The sequence below is a fragment of the Acinonyx jubatus genome, chromosome A2, assembly GCF_027475565.1.
Source record: "Acinonyx jubatus isolate Ajub_Pintada_27869175 chromosome A2, VMU_Ajub_asm_v1.0, whole genome shotgun sequence".
Lineage (NCBI taxonomy): Eukaryota > Metazoa > Chordata > Mammalia > Carnivora > Felidae > Acinonyx > Acinonyx jubatus.
In genome coordinates this window covers 160,778,187-160,800,100 of record NC_069383.1, presented here as the reverse complement: position 1 = coordinate 160,800,100, position 21,914 = coordinate 160,778,187, and the positions used below count along the sequence as shown (strand labels likewise).

Genomic DNA, 21,914 nt, shown 5'->3' with positions numbered 1-21,914 from the left:
ATCCAGGTGGGAGGAAAGTGAGGAGGCAGAGGACTGGGGAGCCCTCGTGCATAATGATGCTCGTGAGGGCTGGGGTAAAGCAGGTGAGGATACCGGTACCCACACAGTGGATGAGAGAAGGATGTAGGTGAAGATACTGGTGAGGACCCTGAAAAAGAGGCAGAGGACACACAGGTCACGACACAGGTGGAAAGAAAGCAAGTAGGTGAGCACTTGGCGCAAACGCAGGCTCACTTCAGACTACGTGCAGGTGCAGTGCAGGTGCATGTGGGCACGGGCTCCCCGGGGGAGGAAGCAAACTTGCAGGTGATCCACAGGGAGGAAGGAGTTGCAGGGGAGGAAGCAGGGGATCACAGCTGCCTCTTCCTCCCTCTCCAAGACCTTCTGACTTTGGGAGACACATGAACTCTCAGTGAAGCTTTATTGTGGGGACTGTGGGCAGGAGTCAGTTGAGACAGCCAAAGACAACCATGTTCTCAGCGAAGTTGGCCAGGTCTTGACACAGCTTCTCATTCTCCTCATCCTGGCATTCATCAGACTCTGGCCACAGCTCCACCCAGGTGTCCTTCCTGATGATGTAGCTGATACTGCGGGGAGGACAACAGGTCAGGATCAGGGCAGGGAAAGCATGGGAAGGGGCGACCCACTGCGGGGGGTGGGGCATGCACAGGGCTGACACTCACTTGGGTTTCTCTCCCCACAGGTCGGCGGACATGCCCCACATGAGGTAGTGATTCCCCTCCTGCAGCTTCAGGGCTTCTCTGCACTTGATGTGGCTGATGAACCTGCGCTCCTGTCCAATCCGCACCTTATCAGAGCCTGGAAGGGACAGAGAGGGACGCTGAGTGGGGGAGGGCAGGGAACCAGCAAGAAGGAAGTGGAAAGACAGAACACAGACTGCAGAGCTGACCTGATTTGATGATCTGCTCGATGACCATTACGTAATCATCAAAGTCTTCTGACAGCTCCTTCTTGAGAAGCCTGGTCTTGTACACTGATGGGGGAGGAGGGGAAGGACGGTGGGGTCACGGGCAAGGGGGGCTGCGGGGACCCTCAGCTGCAGGCGCACCTGGGCATATGGCGTCCCCAAGCAGACACATGCAGGGTCACAGCCACACGTGCAACAGTCCCTGCCCCCCAGTAACACACCTGCCACATGTCTTCCCACAACCACCACGTCACACAGCCACACACGGCCATGTGCACAATTACACTCACCACAGTGGAGTCCTATGCATAATCTCCCATCCACTATCCCCCACAAGCACTGTCTCTCATCTCCATGGCTTGGCACGACTACAATGTCACACACACAACGGACAGACGACCATATCCGCTCTCACACTGGCTGCACACCCGGCCGACTCATTAGCATGGCTCCCCATGCACTCATGGCCCCTCATAACATATTTACACCCACACACACATCGGCTGCAACCACAGGCTGACGTATAGCCATATGCAGCCAGGGGCACTCACAGCCAGTCACACACACAGCCATGGCCACACAGTGTCGCTCACCCAGGCACCCACGTGCACGTGCCCACTCACCGTAGTCTACTCCTGGTTCACAGGCCTTGTCCAGACGCTCGTCCAGGGTGATCTTTTCATCCATCGGGTGCATGAAGCAGTTCTCTGTGTGGTGGATGAGTGGGGGACATGGTTACATCACGCGTGTTGTCCAGGGCCCCCCACCTCTGGGTCCGTGTGGATGTCCATGGGTGTGGGGCCAACACTTCCTGGCAATTTTGTGTCCACCCTCACCACATCGGCACACGTCTGTGTGACAGTGCTTGCTCAGCAACCCGTCTTCTTTGTCTGGGTGGTAGAACCGGATGCAATTCTCATCTGTGGGCAGAGGGCAGGGAGGTGTCAGAGGACTAGGGCTCCAGCCCAGAGACCCAGGGGCTTGGATTCCCAACTCCAGTCCCTCAGACCTGGAGAGGCCATGTCCCCAACCCTGGGACCCTCAGGCCCCCGCCTCACATGGGTCCCTTGGACCCTCAGGCCTCCCAGGCCCCCCAGACCCTAGGTGGGCTGCTCACCCAGGTTGTAATAGGAGTACACCTTGACCGACCCGGGCTGGATAAGCCCCACGTTGAAGTACTGGTGCACCTTGAAGGTCAGACAGTCCTCCTGGTCATGTGAGATCTGGGGGGAAGGAGGAGGCTGGTCAGTGGGGCGACAGGTCGTGTGAGATCTGGGGGGAAGGAGGAGGCTGGTGAGTGGGGCGACAGGTCGTGTGAGATCTGGGGGGAAGGAGGAGGCTGGTCAGTGGGGCGACAGGTCGTGTGAGATCTGGGGGCGAGGAGGAGGCTGGTCAGTGGGGCGACAGTTCGTGTGAGATCTGGGGGGAAGAAGGAGGCTGATCAGTGGGGCGACAGGTCGTGTGAGATCTGGGGGGAAGGAGGAGGCTGGTCAGTGGGGCGACAGGTCGTGTGAGATCTGGGGGGAAAGAGGAGGCTGGTCAGTGGGGTGACAGGTCGTGTGAGATCTGGGGGGAAGGAGGAGGCTGGTCAGTGGGGCGACACAGAACGGAGCCCAGCATAGCGTCCTGGGGGTTGAGACAGTGGTGGAGAAAGTGAGCTGGGGGCTGGAACAGTGGTGGAGAAAGTGAGGGAGCAGGAGTCTCCACCAAAAAACCGATGAGCACTTCAACACAGCCATTTTCCACTTCGCCAAGGCTTGAAGCTACATTATCCCTGTCAGCTTCCTTTCCTAGTCCAGTGTGGCCATGTGATTGAGTTCTGGCCACCAGACTGCTGTCTCTGCCCATAAAAACATCCACGGTTAATGGTACTGAATGCAATATTTAAAAGTAGTTGTTGGGGTGGCACCAGGAGGGCATAGTCGGTTAAATATCCGACTCTTTATCTCAGGTCACGTCATGATCTCATGGGTTTGTGACTCTGAGCCCCACATTGGGCTCTGCTCTGACAGCACAGAGCCTTCTTGGGATTCTGTCTTTACTTCTCTCTGCCCCTCCCCTGCTTGTGTTCTCTGTCTCTCTCAAAATAAATAAACATTAGAAAACTGAAAAGAAAAACTTATTGAGAGGGTAGATGTTAAAAGTTCTCATCACACACACACACACACACACACACACACACGCATGCATTAAAACTATGTGAAGTAATAAATGTGTTAAGTAAACTTATGGTGGTGATCATTTCCCAATATACACATACATCAAATCATTATGTTATGCACCTTAAACTTACACAATTTTATATGTCAATGATACCCCATTCAAGCTGAAAAAATAAAGACAAAGAAAGGGAGAGAGAGAGAAACAGAAACAGATATGCATAGACAGGTGTACTTGGAGGAACAGGCTAGCACTTAATGAAGTTGGGTAGAGAGTATATGGAACTGTGTTTTACTGCTCTGCAATTTCCCTGTAAGGTTGGAATCCTATAAAAATTTAAGTGCACAAAAAGTCCAGTACAAGAAAACGTCAACCACTAGCTCATGCACAATCCTCTTTTCTTCCAGGGAGGAGGGGTCCAGCAGAGGACTCTAAGATCCTAGGGATTGCAGAGCCCCAAGAAGGAATGTGAGCAGATCCCTGACTTAGAGTGTGGAGCAGAAAACCCTTCCCTTAGCCTCCCAGCTGGACTTTACCTGAGTGGGAGGCACAAGACTCTTGTGTTGGGACCCTCATATTCTTGAGAGGCTTATTACAGCAGCTAGTGTTACTTATGCTGACTAATATGGGGTGAGGGGACTTTGGGAATTTTGGAAGTTAGCAGGGCCATGTGAGGATAGGGAAACGGAAAGATGTAAGTAGGGAAGAGGAGGAAGCTCAAGTCAATGTTAGAGAGGAAGGCAGTGACAGAAAGTCAGATGGAGAGCAAACATGGAGAGAGAAAACCCAGGGGGTGCGGAGCAAGCGGGATGCTTTTCAGCACTGAGCACTTTATTTTTTAAACCCAAGTGGCTCCTTTCAAAAGTTGTTTAGGACTACGATGAGAAGTTGGAGGAAGCAAGTATAAAATGAGGTTGGAATGAGACTGGTCAGAAAGTAAGCTGCTTAGAAAAGATGAGATGACCTGGGTTGTCCACCTTCTTTTTATGCCCCTTCCCTCCACCACCCAGCAGCACAGACCCCTCACCTCCTAGACTGGGCCTGGTGTGGCCCAGAAGGAGGCCTGCCTGGTAGACGTCAGATCCCCATTGGAAGCCTTACCTTGTCCAGGTAGATGGTGACGGTGTTCTTATTGTTCATGTCACACAAAGAGAGGTATCTTCCAATGATGTTGCTCAACTGGGGAAAGGTAAGATTTGTGAAATCGTCCTCAAACTCCTGCCCACTGATGCCAGCCCCCAAGCCCAAGCCCTTCACACCTGGTGGAGATCACCAGTGTCAGGAGAAAAGCCAGTCATCATGGATATATCCAGGATCGACATGGTAGCATCCTGGTCTCCCAGGTACCTGAATAGGGCAGGGAGAGAACACTTGGGTCCCAGGGTAGGGTCAGCCCTGGGGCACAGTGTCTGAACAAGGGGGTCTGGTCAGAGACTGGGGTTACTGGTTCCCACACAGCAGCACAGAAGGATATTAGATTGTGGGAAACATTCCCCAAATGGAATAAAGGAAAGGCGGTGTCATGGTCAAGGTGACTAAAATCTCAGGCTCTGGAGCCCCTTTGCACGGGTTCAAATCCCAGCTCAATATGACATTTGATGAGTCACTTGACCTCTCCATGCCTCAATTCGTCCAGAAAATGCAGACGAGAAAATGTTACCATGGTCTAGCTCAATAACGCCAGGCCCCCAGCACCAGGGTACAGCAGTCGTAATTGCATAAAGTATGAGTACTAATCTTGTCTCTGGATCTCGAGTCCACCAATCATTGTGCAAATCACAGACACGCATCATGGTCAGTGACCAATCATGTCATTCCTTTCAAAGTCTGTCTGTGATGGGTCACTGAGCAGTTCATGCACAGACAGCAAGGCCTGTGGTTGTGGTACTTCCTTATCTCCCAGGGATAAACCGCATGACGTTTCACAAAACTGGTCAACTGGCAGAGGGATCTGCCAGCCAAGATGAAAGGCAGCAGAGAAATGAAGACACTGAAGGGAAAATTTGAAAGCACAGAAACGGAGTTAGAGAAGGAACAGCAGACTGTGCGAATGTCACCCTTGCTGCCATTGGAGGGACCGACCGGCTGTCTTGTGACATCGGCCGCTCAAAAGATTAGAGTTGGAAGCTGACCTAACTTAGAAGGGAGCGTGACAGTTCACTATGTCATAGGAAAGATGCCTGCTCAATCCCTACCCCAAGTGACACAACAGAAGGAAGACCCACAGCACTTTTGGTAAGTGTTTTACAAAGGAGAACAAGAATTGCTTGTTATCTCCGTGTTCTAATGTTGTAGTTTACAGCATGCTAAACAAATTCTCATGTTACTGTAATTTCCATTTCTCTGTACCTTCCTAACTGGCAGTTTGAGAGTTCTGAAGCTGTGATAAAACGCTTTAAAGGTCATGAACAATGGCAACTTCCCCCACTGATTTGTTGACACTGCTTGAATAATTTCAGGTTATGGGGCCATCGCTCGTGTTGGACTGCCAATGCAAGGTGAGGACTGCCTGGGGTACCCACCTCCTGGCAGGTACTTCAGACAATACCAGATGCACAATACGCTCTTAGAAAGGATTAGGTCATGGAAAGGAGAAGTCTTGCTATAGACAGAGGAATGGCCAAGATGACCCCCAGTGACCCATCACTTACCTGGTACAGATGTCAAGGATCATGGTGTCCAGGGCTTCCTGAGGCCTCTTGACTAGAAACACAGACAGAAAAATGGGGGGGGGGGTGTCCCTGGGTCCCAACTCAGGAAGGAGGCAGACATTAGAATGAGGGCGGGGGAAGGGTAACAGGTAGGGTCTTAACTCTTTTACCATCTTCAGGAGCTCGTCGTACATTAATCCTGAGGTCAAAGTTCTTGCAGGTGTGGTTGCTTTTGAGCTTGGCATGGTACATTGTCACCACCTGGTGAGATCACAGGGCAATGCAGTGTCAGCCCACTTGAGTTGAGAAGAGGGTCCCTTGGGGCCAGAGGGGCTGAGAGAAGGCAGGCCAAGCTGGTGTGTGTTCCTGTTCCTTACCGACAAGGTGCCTTGTCCTTTCCCTTTAGCTGTTACTACAAAATCCTCATTTTTCTTGGTCTGCAGGGAGCAGGGAGAGAAGAGAGAGGATTTGGGAACCAAGCCTTCCCCTGGTTGCTACAGTCATATGCCCTATTTCTTGCCTGTGGCAAACACTGGTTGTTGTGGAGGGGGACGGCAAGCGTTTGGCTAGGCAGTTGTACCTCTGCTGACCGCTGGAGGCTAGCAGATTCCCACAAGATTCTGTACTTGATGACAGAGCTGTGGCTGGGCAGTTGGATGGACACATCCAGATTCAGATCCTTGTGGTCAGGGACATCCTTCTGGAATTGGGCCAAGGCTTGGAACACCATGTAGGTGGCCTAGAACCCATGAGAAAGAAAGAGGGTGAGCCAGGAGACTGAGAAAGTGGTTAGAACCCACTGGGGAAGAAAGAGACTCAGATCAGAGGGAGGGGGCTACTGGGACTATAGCTTAGGACCCCCTGCCCCAGAGAAGGTGAGGATAAGATTAGGGGTTGTTAGACACTGACGACATGTTCTTGATTCTCCAAGGGACAGGGGGTTAGACAAGATCCTGGAAACACTGAGAACAAGTCTAGAATCCACCAGAAATTCCAGGCATAAGACTGAAATTGAAACTGAGAGTGTGCCCAGGCCCATCCAGAGGAGAGTCTAAGACAAGGGTTTGGAGTCACTGAGAATGTATATAGAATCTGTTTGTGTCAGAAGAATGAAGTTGGAGCCTGGGAACACTGAACATATGGTCTAGAATCCAAAAGGGATACTGAGAATGTGACTGATAGCCCTCCAGAAAGAAAGGGGTTCAAACTGGAGCCAGAAGCCCATGTCCTAGAACCCACCTTCCAGATGGAGAGATTGGATGATGTGCTAGAATAGCCAAGAACATGGGCTAGAATCCAGAGTAAGACGAATTAACACTAGGATCCTGGTGGAACTGAAAAAATGGTCTAGAGCCCAAGGAAGATATGAGCTAACACTGGGAGCCAGGTACAACTGAGATCATTTTCTAGAAGCCACAGGAAGATATGGGCTAACTCTAGGAGCCTGTTGGAACTGAGAACCTGGTCTAGAACCCAGAGGAAGATATGGGCTAACACTGGGAGCATCCTGGATCTGACAACATGATCTTGAACACATAGGAAGATATGAGCTAACACTTGGAGCCAGTTGGAACTGAGAATATGGTCTAGAACCCATGAGCTAATACTGGAGACTGGTAGACTGGAGAAGCTGGCCTATAACTCACAGGAAGATTGAGCTAACACTGGGAGCCAGATGCAACTGAGAACATGGTCTACAACCCACAGGAAGATGTGCACTAACACTGAGAGCCTGGTAGGACTGAGAAACTGGTCTAGAACACACTGGAATATATGAGCTAACACTTGGAGCCTTGTCGAACTGAGAACATAGTCTAGAACACACAGGAAGTTAGGAGGTAACACTGGGAGCCTGGTGGAACTGAGAACATGGTCAGGATATGAGGAGCCTCAGATCACAGCTTGAGCATTCAGAGTGTAGTCTAGAATATGCCAGTGGGATCACAACGAAAAAAGCCTGATCTCTCAAACCCATTCCAGCCACTATGGTTGCGGGACAGAAGGACGGCCCCTCTTGGTCTTAACATCTTCTCTGAGAGGCCAGTGGGAAGCCAGAGGAAGTAGGCATTCAGGTGCATGGGGGATATGAGGTCACTTGCCTGGGTGGAGCCATATCTGTGGAGAATACCTCCGTATTCTCTCTGCTCTTTGAGCCAGTTTGCGACGGGAAGCACAGAGTCAAATTCTTTGAGCACCAGCAGGGCCAAGAGGGCATAGGATGTGGCCTCCATGCTGTAGAGCTTCTTGTCAGGCTCCTCCCACTGTGTCTTGTCTGCAGAGAAACCCCCCAGTCCCCCATGCTCACTGCGCTGTCCAGTCTTGGGATGGCTCAAAGAAAACTCAGAAAAAGACTCACAATAGACTCCTTGGTGTTCAGGTGTCCTGACTGACATCCAAGGCCCTCAATCTGCTGGCTCCTGCCTCACTCTCTTCTTTCATTAACCTTCACTCTTCCATTTCAATTCTCAACTGCAGCCCCACTGATCTACAGGAGATTCCCTAAACTTTCCATGGTCATTCTTACTTGCTGGGCCTTTTCACATTCTGTACCCTCTATGTATTCCTGGTTAATCCCATCCTGCACAATTCAGCTTCAATGGCACCCCAAGAGTTTGTGAGGCCCTCCCTCTGTCTCTTAAAACATCATGTGCTGTCCTGTCCTAACACTGTGATGCTCTATAGCAATCTATTTACTCATTTGTTTCCTCATCTGGAGTGTGAACCATGTTGGCAGGGGCTGTGCTGTATTCACTGCGATGTCCCAAGTGCCCACGAAAGCACTTGTGGCAGAGATCATCATTAAAAAGCATTCTCTCCTCAGGGACACCTGGGTGGCTCAGTCGGTGGAGCTTCCAACTTTGGTTCAGGTCATGATCTCACGGTTCAGGAGTTCAAGGCCCACATCAGGATGTCTGCTGTCAGCACAGAGCCAGCTTTGCACTCTCTGTCTCCCACTGTCTCTGCCTCTCCCCTGCTCATGCCCTCTCTTTCAAAATAAATGAACATTAAAAAAAAAACAAACACTGCTCCCTCCTCCTGGGCACACAGTTGCAATACATCTCCCATATGTCTTTGCAGGCAGGTGCAGCCACATACTGAACTCTGGATGATGGAATGGACACTGGCAATGTTAGGGGCCCCTTCCATGCCTGGTCTACCTCCCTTAAACGATCCACCTGACCATTTCCCCTTATGCTTAGATGGAGTGGATCCCAAGCACCCCGTGGTGGCAAAGGCATGAAAAGATAGAGGCCCAGATCTCCACATGACTGTCTGGAAGAGAGCTGTCCACCAACAACAAGCTTCCATTGTGCTAAACCACCTCAGTATATGTACTGACATATGTGACATCAGTGAGTGCAAACCTGATGCAGTATATCACCTGACCAATGATTAAGTGCTCACTGTGTGCTGGGCACTGTGCTAAATTCCCTATGGCATTATCTTATCTAATCCTAATTACCCTTGACAGAATGACGGCAACAACATCGGAATAGAGCTCTCACTGTATGCTAGACCTTCTACCTGCATTACTCCTTCAATCTTGTCAACCACCTATGATGTAAGTATCTTCTTCAGATGAGGTCCAGGGAGGTTCAGTGACTTTTACAAAGTCGCACAGTGAGAATGTGGCAGAGGGGGATTTGAATTTGGGTCTGTCTGACCTCAGAGCCCACATCTTTTCTCCTGTGTCATAGCAAGTGCTCAACACACACTTGTTGAATGAATGATGCCACGTTCTTGTGTAGCTTACGGTGAGGATTCTGACACCTCAGACCCATTCAGCCAGCAGGGCTTAGCACCATCCACTCCAGCTCAACCGGAAGCTGCCCGTCGTAGCATAGCTTAGAGCCACACATGCCAGCTCAAGATGACCACCCCCAAACCCTGGCCATGCATGCCTCTTTACCCTACCAGGCTCCCACTCACCTTTGGCTGTGCTCAGAAATTTTTTGAGGAGGTCTTTCTCCAGTCTTCCCAATTGGGCCAAGGCATAGCCTGCAATGGCCACAGAATACGGTCTCCGCAGGTTCCTGTAGTGGGCTTCAAGATAATCTCCTGCTTTATCCATGCTTCGCTCCAGGCTCTATAAGAAACAGGATTGGTTTCCCTGGTAAGGTGGATATTGCTGCCACAAAGAGCTGGTAAGGATCACACAAATGTCAATTTCTGGGTGCGAAGATGGTTTCTGTCCCTGGTACATATTTGTTTAGGATGTTTTTTTCTTTTTTGGGGGGGGGCAGGTTTCCAGACATTTTAGTATGCATGAATGGCCTTGTTTCTGAGTAACTCTGATGTGCCTGGGACAGTTTATATATCCAGTGGTGTTTTGGTAACAGTTAAGCACCAGCTCTCCGGAGTGTGTATGGGGGCCAGGGGTCTGTTTTATCGCCTGCCGATTACTGTGGTGTAAATGCTCCCACTGTGGGCAATTTCAAGCTACCAACGTAATGGCCCTGAACATAAAGGGGAGAATATGTATGCAGATAGACACTCATGACCTAGCATGACCCAGCTTCAGCACCGCACTGGGAAACCTCTTCTCTAATCATCAGCTTCACAGCTAACACTTACTATATGGCAGTCACACAGGCAATCGCTGAACTCCAGGATCCTATTGGGTTGGCATTATTTTCATCATCATCTCTACTGCACGAATGACAAGATTGAGACCCAGAGAGATGATGGAAGGAGGAAGACATGACGTGCAGCGTTCGCGAAGTTTCTTGGTGTAAATATTACCATGGCCAATTTCAAACTATGTGGAGTCAGTGAATGCAGAGTTGGGGGGAGGGGGGCGGTAGCACAGAATTAGATAGCATTTCCACCTTATAGGTACATAACCTTGAGATGGATAGATTTGTCATAGATAATGAGGCAAAGTAATAAAACAATCAGGAAGTGATGAGTTTTGAGTGTTTCTTCCCTTTGCTTTTAATGCTTAGTGTTTAGTCTAAAGTCAGTTTACATAATTTGCTTGAAAAGAATGATTGTGTTTAACAACTAGCTTGTGAACGTCCTGGAAGTTTAACGGTTGGCTTTCACAGACTGATCCCAGCACACTTTTTTTTTTAATGTTTATTGGTATTTGAGAGAGAGAGAGAGGACAGCAGCAGATAGACAGAGACAGAATAGAAGCAGGTTCCAGGCCCCAAGCTGCAAGATGTCAGCGCAGAGCCCAATACCAGGCTGGAACTCCCTAACAGGGAGATCATGACCTGAGCTGACATCAGAGGCTCAACCGACCAAGCCACCCAAGGCATCCTAGTTCCAGCACACTCCTGATCTGCACCCCAGCAATCTGCTTCTATAGCCTATGCTATGCTCAGTTATACTATTGTGGTAGGGCCCCTCCCTAAGGAAAATAAGCAAAACAAAAACAAAACCTCAGGCAACCTGGCTATAAAGAGTACTTGACATCCCTCATGACCCTGTAACATGAGATCCCTTGATCAGACTGCATGTTTGTGTGTTACCATATATGGGAGACAAAGGAGTAAAAGATATGTAAAACACTATGCCACCTGGAGTTAGGGGCTCAGTTCTTAGGGTATAAACCCAACTGAGCCTGCTGGCACGAATAAAGTTGCTTCCTGGAAAATAAGCCTCTATGTCACGACTCTCTCTGCAAGAATCCTGCTACAGTGTTGCCATTTTGTAGAAGAAAATGTTGGTGCCTTGCAGCAGAAACTAATCCTTTCCCAGCTGTCCAGCTTCCCTGCCCAGCTGCCTGTTCTGCATCTACTCTTGACTTTTGCAGAAACTTCTGTCTTTCATTCACTCGGCCACAGTGGAAGCAGCCATATTTGCTCAGTAAGACCTACTTCCTGCCCTCAGCTGATTGGACCAGGTATGACCACCTGACCCGGGGTGGGCCAATCAGAATTTCCCCTATGGGTATCTGAAAGCTCTAGGTTTGGTCTGGCTATTTCCCCAAGGAAGGCAGCCGAGTTCTGCCGGGTAGGCTGGATGGCAGGGAGAGAGGAATTATTGGGCCCAGAACGGCCTGGGTCCCTCTGAGCCCCTCAAGTCAACAGCCCTGTCCCCTCTATCTTGAGTCCGATGAAGGGAGGGGCAGCTGCCTGAGGTAAAATCCTGGGCTCTCCACCTTGGCAAGCTAAGGTCAAACAAACCACTCTCAAACCCCAGGATGAAGCAGAGGGAGTAATTGCAGAGACTCTCGGGAGTCCACCTTTCTAAGCTTCTCTGCTTCAGAACCAAAACCAGAGGAAAAAGAGACAGCCATGAGCCAATATTTGTAATCACTTCCTTTTTGGGGTCATGGGCCCCTTGGAAAATTTCCTAAAAGATCTCCTGAACTAAGAGAGTAGCCTTGATGTGTTCTTGGGTCTGGGTTGTGCCTTTTCTTCAGGGAAGCAGCAAGGTATGCTGCACTGATCATGTAACAGTGATGGGGAAAGCAGGCTGAGGGGGCTTTTGTTGAAATTGGCTGACACTCTCTGGACAGGGTAAAGCAGGCAGAAAGGACCCATTCTTTGATCTCTTTCTGTCTTAGTTTTCTCCTCTGTAACCTGGGGATAAGAAAAGTAGCCTACATCTCGGACTCTTAGAAGGATTACAGGACTTAGCATGTGCAGCACTTAGATGAGCATCTTAGTTAAATGCTCAAAAAATGCTGGGAATTATTATGGTTTTATGGGCATTATGGCTGCTGTGGTGGCTGCTATTGCACTGAGAGGACTGGGAATCACCTGAATGCAACAGCCCACCCACCAAGGTGATGTGCCCTGGGTAGGGAGGCGAGAAGGAGAGGGTGGGTGGACACTTACGTTGACCTGATCATTGCAAATATCTTTAGCCTCTTCCAATGCAATGAGAACAAAGGCTGTGAGGGACACATCCTTCTCCTTATTCTCCTGGTAGCCACCCTAGAATGGGAAGCAGGAAATAAGGATAGTATCACCACTATGTCCCCACATGCTGACCAAACCTCTTGTAGGGTCAGCAGGTCAAGGCAGGGGTGAGAATCTCCTCAGTGTCTCTCCCTAGGTGGGCCACACTCTTCAATATTCACTCATTCAGCAATTGTTGCTCATGCTGTGGAAAAGATGGTGGGTAAGAACCCAACACCAGTCCCACCCCCACAGTGCTCCCCATCTAGCAGGGGAGACAGACATGAACCAATTGGCTCACCAGTAGACATATCGTTACAAATTGGTGAGTGCGGTGCAGGAGGAGAAGTGGATGTGGCAGCGAGATTGGAAAGTGGGAGTGTGACTCAGTTGGGGAGATCAGGAAAGATTTCCCTGCAGGATGACCAGGGTTGGCATGCCAGACAGTGAGAACAGCATGTGCAAAGGCCCTGTGGCTGGCTCCTTTCAGTACAGATGGCATGTGGATGGGGGTAGGGGGATGGTGTGAGATTGCAAGCCTGAAAGGTCAGGCTAAGGCAATGATTCTCTACCTTATGCATGCATCAGCATCATATGGCGGGGGGGTGGGGGGCTTGTAGCAACTGATTCCTAGGCCCTCCTCCTGAAGTGTCTGATTCCTGAATCTCGAGTCCAGCTTTGAGAAAATACATTTCTAACTAGTTTGAAGGTGATGCTGATACTGCTGCCCTGGAGACCACATTTAGAGACCCACAGCTGTGAGTTGTTCTATATTTTCTGAATGAAGGGGGAGGGACTTCTGTTTTGCACTAGATTCTGAAGGCCTCTAGTCTTTGAGATGGAATAGTGACACTCTCAGCCAAAGGGCTAGCCTTTCTCCTGTCTATCCTGTGACTACAGCCACCCCTCCCCCCAGCCTGCCCTAAACCCTTGCCTCTTACAGTCATTTCTTGGTCAATTACGGGCGAATCTTCCTGGAAGACCCCGTTGGGTTTCTGCCTCTGCAGGATCAGCCATCTGACAGCTCCGCAGATGACATCGGCCTTAATGACAATGAGATTGGCTGCCAGAGAGAAGACCTTGACCACGTAGGCTGTCAGCCTGTGGGCGGCACAAAGCGTCAGCCAATCGCCTCCGGGATCCAGAGACTGCCATTCCAGGAAACCAATGAACAGAGAGGGGCAGGGCCTACAGGCTGGCCCAGCTTCCCCACCCAAGGCAGGCGCCAGCCTAGCCACAGGGGGCGCTTGATGTCCACAGGCCACGTGGCAGCTCAAGGTGGGCGGCTCATCGGTGTGGGCTGAGGGTCCATAGCATAGGGCCCTTCGGGTGAGACCTGGTGGGACCACCCAAGGCCGCCTTGCTCAGTGGGGTGCCAGACCACTCACCAGGTGCTGGCTTTCCGGTTCTGGAAGGCCGCAAAAGCCGAGTTGTCTTGTCTGAAGGCCAGCTGCTGGGAGTACCCTGCAGGGAAGCCAGAAGTGTCTCCAGAGGAGCAGGGGCTGAGTGGAGGGGCTCAGGGGACAAGGATTCTCTGAGGGGCGAGACAGGGGTTCATGGAGGAATGAGGGGGCTCAGGGCTGAGCAGGGAAGTCTGCTGGGAGAGCGGAAGGGACTTCTAAAAGGGGAAGGAGTTCTCAGAGGAGAGGGGTTCTGAGAGGCGAAGGATCTCAAGGGGGTTCAGGGCAAGGGGGCCTCAGGGAGAGAGGGAGTTCTAGAGGGCTCAGAGGGGCCCAGGGTCTCAGAGAGGGCAAAGGTCAAGGGAGGTCTTTGAAAAGAAGGGATCCTGAAAGGGGAGGAGCTTAGAGGAAGGGCGTGGCCTGGAAAGGGGCCTGGGTCTCAGGGAGGACCCTGCTCTGGAGGTGGCTGGAGCAGAGAGGGTCTCCCAGGCAGACCCACCGGTTTCGATGAGCTGCAAGGCTTCCTTTCGCTTTGTGGGTCCCAACTTGTCCCACTGCTCCGTTTGGTCCAGGTAATGGACGGCAATGACCGTGGGCGTCATGCTTTTCATGTTCTGCTCCCCGGAGCCCGAGGGGGTCATGATGAGGTGATTCAGTCGCTCCGCGTCAATGGCATCCTCAGTCAACTGAGCCACCGGGGTCCCTGCAACCCAGCAGGAGGACAGGGCTCAAGCAACTCACCCACCATGGGGTGGGGTGAGAAGGGCCAGGGCTGTCCCCAGCAATCCCAGGCTCCAGGCAGCCAGTGCCAAAGAGGTCAGGGGCAGTTGGGGGCTGAGGGGATGTGATGGTAGGAGGTAGGAGGCGGGGGTAGGGGAGTGGGGAGGGTGTCTACATTTGTAGGGAAGGGGGTCTTATGCTTCACAGAAATCTGCTCCCTGAGCCTCTTGTTACAAGTGGCAAATTAATTCCAGAACAATCGTCACCAATACTTAGATCATGCTTCATGCTGTTGCCAGGCGCTGTTCTAGAGAAACATCATACAGTATCTCATTTAATCCTCTCAACAAGCCTTTGATATAGGTACTATTATTCACCCCATCACAGATGAGAAAACCAAGGGTCTCTCCCCAAAACCTTACAGCTTACAGGTTACAAGGTGCTTTTCCAGGAACTTCTTTTCCCTTCTGGCTCCAGTCGTCCAACTCAGGCAATTAGTTCCAGAATTTCCTGCTCTTGAACTATACTGTTCTCATTTAAGCTTCTCTATCAGCAAAGGCTATTTGCTGAACTAGATACTGCCTGGAACCCTCTATAAAACAGATCAGGGAGGTGGCCTGCTGTTCTAGCTGTAGTGGAGGCAGGGGACGCACGGTAGTATACATGCCCAGAATTAGGAGAAATTAGGTCCCCTTCTCCAGAGCTGTGCCTTCGTGGGTGAGGGTCAGTGGCAGCTCACCTTGCAGGAGGATCCTGGTCTCTGAATCTGTGTCTGGTACCTGGTCACGGAGGTTTGTGGCGTGGATCTCTGCTCGCTGCACTCCGTCTGCCAGTGGTTTGGGAGGGACCCATGGCGTCACCCTCTCCCACAAGGCCCTGCCTCACCCCCTACCCCCGACCCCCCAGCTTTTAACCCTTCTGCTGTGGCTGACTCACTTCTGCCCCGGTTTTCTGGATCCAGTGTGTGAACGGCCACAATTTTTTTGACTTTGATTCCTTCAGGCTGAACAGTGTTGGGATGGGATGGGGAAGGGGGAAGTCAAGTGAATAAAAGAACAGACACAGCTGATCAGCAGGGCATGGGCACGATGGCATCACCCATCCTAGTTCTGTGACTGGGAGTCAGTTTACCCCCACTGCCTCTCAAATGTCCTTAAAAGAAAAGAATGTGCATAAAGTGCTGAGTACAATGCCTGGCACTTAGTAAGCGCTCAGTTAAACTAGGGGCTATCTTACTATCAATGTCCCAAGTGAAGCTCTCCTTCCATGCTGGACTGCTGCTGTTTGTGCCCTTCCATCACACATTCTCCTTGAAGCTGGTACTAATGCACACATTTTCCTTTGGAGACCCAGTCTCCTCCATGGCATGCTGGTAAACATTTGATAGCCATCTCTCCAGGAAGAAAAGATCCTGATTTGTGGCACTGGCAGTTTCCATCCTGCGAATATCCCTGCCACGGTAGATTTCAAGCTACCAGCATCAGAGGGTGCAGAGTTGGGAGTTGTGGACACACTGGCTCTGGGGAGCCTTGTGCAGGTTCCAGCACCCTCTTGGGTTTCTTCCCATTGTTGCCACACTGGGACCCCTGTTAAAGGGATAATTAAGATTGTGCTCCTGGGGGTGCCTGTGCGGCTTGGTGGAAAAGCATGGGACTCTTGATCTTGGGGCTGTAAGTTCAAGTCCCACATCGGGTGTGGGGATTACTTAAAAATAAAATCTTGGGTCGCCTGGGTGGCTTAGTTAAGCGTTTGATTTCAGCTCAGGTTATGATCTCACAGTTCATCAGTTTGAGCCTCATGTCGGGCTCTATGATGACAGCTCAGAGCTTAGAGCCTGGAGCCTGCTTCAGATTCTCTGTCTCCTTCTCTCTTAGCCCCTTCCCTGCTTGTACTCTGTTGTCTCTTTCAAAATATATAAATATTTTTTAAAATAGAAAAAAATAGGGGCGCCTGTGTGGCTCAGTCGGTTGAGCATCCGACTTTGGTTCAGGTCATGATCTTGCAGTTCGTGGGTTCAAGCCCCACATCAGGTTCTGTGCTGACAGCTTGGAGCCTGGAGCCTGCTTCCGATTCCGTGTCCCTCTCTCTGCCCCTTCCCCACTCATGCTCTGTGTCTCTCTCTGTCTCTCAAAGATGAATAATCAAAAAAAATAAAAAATAAATAAAATCTTTTTTAAAAATTCGAGTTGGTTCTATTAAAGTCAGGAAAGAAATATTATGGTAAATTCTGGTTTGAGTATAAATAAGACATTTCACTGTAAAATAACACTGTGAGTTTTAAAGAATTTGCTTTTCAATGTTTCAATATTTTTTCAATTACTTTAAGTTTTTGGGGGAAAATTAACCAGCAAACAATTTCAACCATTAAAAAAAAGACACGTGTATGGGAGCCTTCATTTTTCCATTAGCTTCAGGCTCAAATTATGGTTTGACTTGGCATTGTCTCTATTTAAAATTTGATCTTTTGTTCATCACAGGTTTTTTGGCATTCATTTTGATTCCTTACAATATTGCGTTAAAAGATTGTTACCCTCCTGACCTCACGTTTTGCTTCAAAATATTAATAAAGATGATAGGAGGCTTTTATTTTTTATTTTTTAAAAAAATTTTTCATGTTTATTTTTGAGAGAGAAAGAGACAGAGTGTGAGTGGGGGCAGGGGAGGGGTACAGAGGGAGGGAGACACAGAACCCAAAGCAGGCTCTGCGCTCCCCACTCAGTGCAGAGCCCAACACAGGGCTCAAACTCATGAGCTGTGAGACCATGACCTGAAGTCAGACGCTTAACTGACTGAGCCACCCAGGCACCCCAGTCACCCGCAGGCTTTATTTTTATTTATGACTTGATCTAGTATTATTTTTGAGAATGTTCATCACGAAGAAAGTGTAGAAATGTAACTGTTCCTCACTTACTCACCCTAATCCTGGCCTTGCTTCCAATCTTGCAGGACTCCCAAACATCCTAAGCTGGACACTGGACACTCTTGGTGTCTCAGAGTCAGTGTCTCCAACCTGGGTTGACAGCATGGGGAGACAGGAGCCTCTCCCAAAGGACAAGGGACTGCAGGTGCCCCAAGGACTCACCACGACCTTCAAGAGTTTCTTGACACCATCCATGAGGAAACGATTGTCAACAGCAGCCTTGACCTCCACGTTATGTAGGCCAACTTTCAGAGGCACGAGGAGAAAAGGCACGGCTATTGAGGACTTGGCTGGGATTTCCAGAATCTGCTGATATGGTTTCCTGGCGGTGGCCTGGCTGCAGAAGGCTGGGTTGTAGGGCAGGGTCACCCTCGCCTGCCAGGGAAAGAGTATCAGTCAAGGGGCATGTGCCATGGTTCCCCCCCACACCTGCCATCTTCCAAGCTCTCCACCATACCTCTGCCCCCGCGGGAACCCACCTTGAGCTCCCCAGCATCCTGGTAATTGTAGAGCACGGCTTGGATCTCCACTTGCTCGTTGCGCACGACAGAGTAGGGCAGCCGCAGGTCGATGAAGAAGTCTTGCATCACCGTGACCTCATAGGGGTCAGCCACGCAGATCCCTGCCCAGGAGTGGAGTGTCAAGGGAAGGAGGTGGACAGGCTCTCAGTGCTTACCCCTCACTGCGGGAGCTGTGTCAGGCTCAGCCTGCGTTTGTGCAAGCCCAGGGGCTAAACAATTGCACAGGTGACACATTAGCGATAGTGGTGGCAGCTGGGAGTCACTGTCATGTATGGTTTCCATTTTCTTCTTGTAGTTTCACTCATAGGTAGGTGTGCAGGGGGAAGGGCTCGAGCACACCCGAAGGGTCCGTACCTGGGCTCTCCAAAATGGTAGCCTGAGCTTTCTCTGGCCCCTGGGCACTTGGAATGTGGCTAGCTCAGAAAACTCTTTAACACATGCTTGGAACAATTTGCATACGCCAACCTACCTTTTCAGCTGTACATTTTGCAAACCCTACAACACAGATCAAAGTATTTCCAATGAAAGGCTAGGGGTGCCTTTCCACTGACTGGCTCCGTCAGTGGTGGGTGTGATGCTTGACCTGGGGCCATGAGTTCAAGCTCACGTGGGGTGTGGAGATGACTTACGAATAAAATTAAAATCTTTAAAAAGAAAAAGGTGACCACCCTCCTTGAGACGTTCTGCAAGTATAAAATATATGATACATCAGAGGCTTAGATGATCAAGTAAATGCATCTTTCATAATTTTGAGGTATTAATAGGTTATTCTCAAATATGAACAGATGGTTATAACAGTATTATGAGTCTGATGATGCTTTTTTCAACATATTTTTCAACATATTTTTAAACATATTTACCACATGTTGAAAGAATAATGTTTTGGAGACATCTGGTTAAAAAAATGTACAATAAAATGGATGTCACCTCCTCTTTTTATATGGGGCTACCAGAAGATTTAAAATGACATGCATCATATTTCTGGTGGACAGTGCTGATCTACAGGAGTGAAAATGACTGCAAAAGCGATGGTTAATTTGTGATTCAACAGCTACTAGGCTATATTCAAGCACTGGGTTGATGCAAGCAAAATGTGCCAAAGCTTTATCATATTGAAATGTTACACTAAAAAAATAAATAAAAATAATGTTGCACCAAAGGTGTATTAAAATTTGGGGCGCCTGGGTGGCTCAGTCGGTTAAACGTCTGACTTCAGCTCAGGTCACGATCTCGCGGTCCGTGAGTTCGAGCCCCGCGTAGGGCTCTGTGCTGACAGCTCAGAGCCTGGAGCCCGTTTCAGATTCTGTGTCTCCCTCTCTCTCTGCCCCTCCCCCGTTCATGCTCTGTCTCTCTCTGTCTCAAACATAAATAAACGTTAAAAAAAATGTTACACTAAAAAAATAAATAAAACTAGTGTTGCACCAAGAAGTGTATTAAAATTTGGAGCACCTGGTTGGTTCAGGTGGTTAAGCATCCGACTCCTGATTTCAGCTCAGGTCATGATCTCCAGGTTCCTGAGTCGGAGCCTGGCCTCAGGCTCTGAGGTGATGGTGTGGAGACTGCTTTGGATTCTCTTTCTCCCTCTCTCTCTGCCCCCCTCCCCCCACTCTCTCTCAGTCTCTCAAAAATAAGTAAATATTTTTAAAATGCAGTTAAAAAAGAAATATATTATAATTTAATAATTTTTGTGTGTCTATTCTTCAGTGTTGAAAAAAATAGAGACTTGAACAAAATCCTTATTTGCTAACCTACAGTCATTATTCATCATTCTCGGGTGGTCTGTTATAGTCACGGGACGTAGTTATCATTTCTTATCTACTATTCATTTTTACATTTTTTTAATGTTTATTTATTTTTGAGAGGCGGAGCTGGAACGGGGGAGGGGCAGAGAGAGGGGGACACAGAATCTGAAGCAGGCTCCAGGGTCTAAGCTGTCAGCACAGAGCCCGATGCAGGGTTCGAACCCATGGACCATGAGATCATGACCTGAGCCAAAGTCAGACACTTAACCAACTGAGCCACCCAGACGCCCTCCGCTCCCTGTTTTCACATTCTTTATATATATATATATATATATATATATATATATATATATATATATATATATATATATTTATATTTAATGTTTATTTATTTTTGAGAGAGAAACAGAGCATGAATGGGGGAAGGTCAGAAAGAGAGGGAGACACGGAATCTGAAGCGAATCCAGGGTCCGAGCTGTCAGCACAGAGCCCAACACGGGGCTCGAACTCATGAACCGTGAGATCATGACTCAACCGACTGAGCCACCCAGGCGCCCCTCTGTTTTCACATTCTTAAAGCCAGATTTAATTTACTCTGGTGGGTGAAAAATCAGCTTTTGCACCACAAACAGGAGGCTACCTCCAGGGAAACAAAACAGTTTTGTTTTGTTAAATACTGGCCAGCTCACGTTGTGCCTGCAGAACGCAGACCTGCTCTCTCCTTGCTAATCCAACTCAGTCAAGACCTACAGAGGAGATGAGGACATCCTTGCACCAGACTTCGCTTTCCCTTGAACAAGCTAGAAGGAGCGAGAGAGAACCACACACAGAGTGACTTCTGACACGCCATCCGTGTTATGTTTGAGGCAGAGAAACACCTACTCTCCGTGACCCTGGAAGGACAGCTACATGTCACCGCATGTTGGTCCAAACCCATGGAAGGTACATCACTGAAAGGGAACCCTAGCTTTTGACTACAGTTGATGATAATGTATCAGTGTTGTCCCAGGGATTTTGGCAGAGGTACCACCTAATGCAAAAAAGGGTTAGAGATGGGAATTGGGGGAATTGAGGAGTGAGTGGTAATTCTCAGTTGTTTCTGTAGACCTAAATTGTTTAAGAAAACCCATTAATTAGGGGCCCCTGGATGGCTCAGTCGGTTGGGTGTCCAACTTCGGCTCAGGTCATGATCTCACAGTTCATGAGTTTGAGTCCCGCGTCAGGCTCTGTGCTGACAGCTTGGAGCCTGGAGCCTGCTTCAGATTCTGTGTCTCCCTCTCCCTGCCTCTCCCCACTCATGCTCTGTCTCTGTCTCCCTCAAAAATAAATAAACATTAAAAAATTTTTTAAGAAAACCCATTAATTAAAAAAAAATCAACCAGGGTGCCTGGGTGGTTCAGTCGGTTAAGCGTCCAACTTCAGCTCATGTCTGATCTTATGTTTTGTGAGTTCGCGCCCCACATCTGGCTCTGGGCTGACAGCTCAGAGCCTGGCGCTTGCTTCAGGTTCTGTGTTTCCCTCTCTCTGCCCCTCACCTGCTCGAGATCTCTCTCTCTCTCAAAAAAAAAAATTTACAAAAATAAAATATGTTTGGCTTCAATAATGACTCACACTCATCGAACATCTGTAATGTGCCAGGCACCATTTTAAGGGCTCCACACGTATTAACTCAAAAAACTCTCCACACAACACTTTGAGTGGCTACTATTTGTATTATGCCTGTTTTATGGATGCACACAGAGAGGGTGAGTAACTTGACTCAGGCCACACAGCTGCCTAGCGGACGACCTGGGATTTGAATCCAGGCATTTAAGCTTGAGAAGCTCCCTGCTTGTAACTCTGCTGACTCTTTGCATTCATGGTATCTCAGGAGTCTAAAATTTCCAAGTTCCACTGGTAACCATCCTAAAATATAAATTCTGAACCTCTAAGATGGCGTTCCTTAAAGGTTCATCCCCTGGTGATCTTGGGCAAGTGACCTGCCTTCCCTAGCTTCAGTATCCTCATTTGTCGGAGAA

The 21,914-nt window shown here is 49.3% G+C and overlaps 1 protein-coding gene across 3 annotated transcripts in view; it reads right to left on the bottom strand.

The window, feature by feature from the left end:
• Window positions 1-398: 398 nt before the first annotated feature.
• LOC128314963 (complement C3-like) overlaps window positions 399-21,914 on the bottom strand; it is a 44,956-nt gene continuing 23,440 nt past the window's right edge. Inside the window, exons 20-41 of one of the 3 annotated variants that reach the window (XM_053219996.1) lie at window positions 18,113-18,255; window positions 17,796-18,008; window positions 15,650-15,716; window positions 15,453-15,539; window positions 14,493-14,696; window positions 13,982-14,057; window positions 13,535-13,694; window positions 12,531-12,629; window positions 9,670-9,826; window positions 7,839-8,011; window positions 6,320-6,478; window positions 6,117-6,176; window positions 5,910-6,000; window positions 5,740-5,791; window positions 4,348-4,435; window positions 4,190-4,267; window positions 2,046-2,151; window positions 1,759-1,848; window positions 1,552-1,635; window positions 911-994; window positions 684-819; window positions 399-587 (exon numbers count right to left, since the gene is read on the bottom strand). In XM_053219996.1, the coding sequence (XP_053075971.1) occupies window positions 446-587; window positions 684-819; window positions 911-994; window positions 1,552-1,635; window positions 1,759-1,848; window positions 2,046-2,151; window positions 4,190-4,267; window positions 4,348-4,435; window positions 5,740-5,791; window positions 5,910-6,000; window positions 6,117-6,176; window positions 6,320-6,478; window positions 7,839-8,011; window positions 9,670-9,826; window positions 12,531-12,629; window positions 13,535-13,694; window positions 13,982-14,057; window positions 14,493-14,696; window positions 15,453-15,539; window positions 15,650-15,716; window positions 17,796-18,008; window positions 18,113-18,255 (2,549 nt within the window). In that variant the 3' untranslated portion in view covers window positions 399-445. The remainder of the gene's footprint in view (window positions 588-683; window positions 820-910; window positions 995-1,551; window positions 1,636-1,758; window positions 1,849-2,045; window positions 2,152-4,189; window positions 4,268-4,347; window positions 4,436-5,739; window positions 5,792-5,909; window positions 6,001-6,116; window positions 6,177-6,319; window positions 6,479-7,838; window positions 8,012-9,669; window positions 9,827-12,530; window positions 12,630-13,534; window positions 13,695-13,981; window positions 14,058-14,492; window positions 14,697-15,452; window positions 15,540-15,649; window positions 15,717-17,795; window positions 18,009-18,112; window positions 18,256-21,914) is intronic. The other 2 variants (XM_053219997.1, XM_053219998.1) reach the window with 2 other exon arrangements.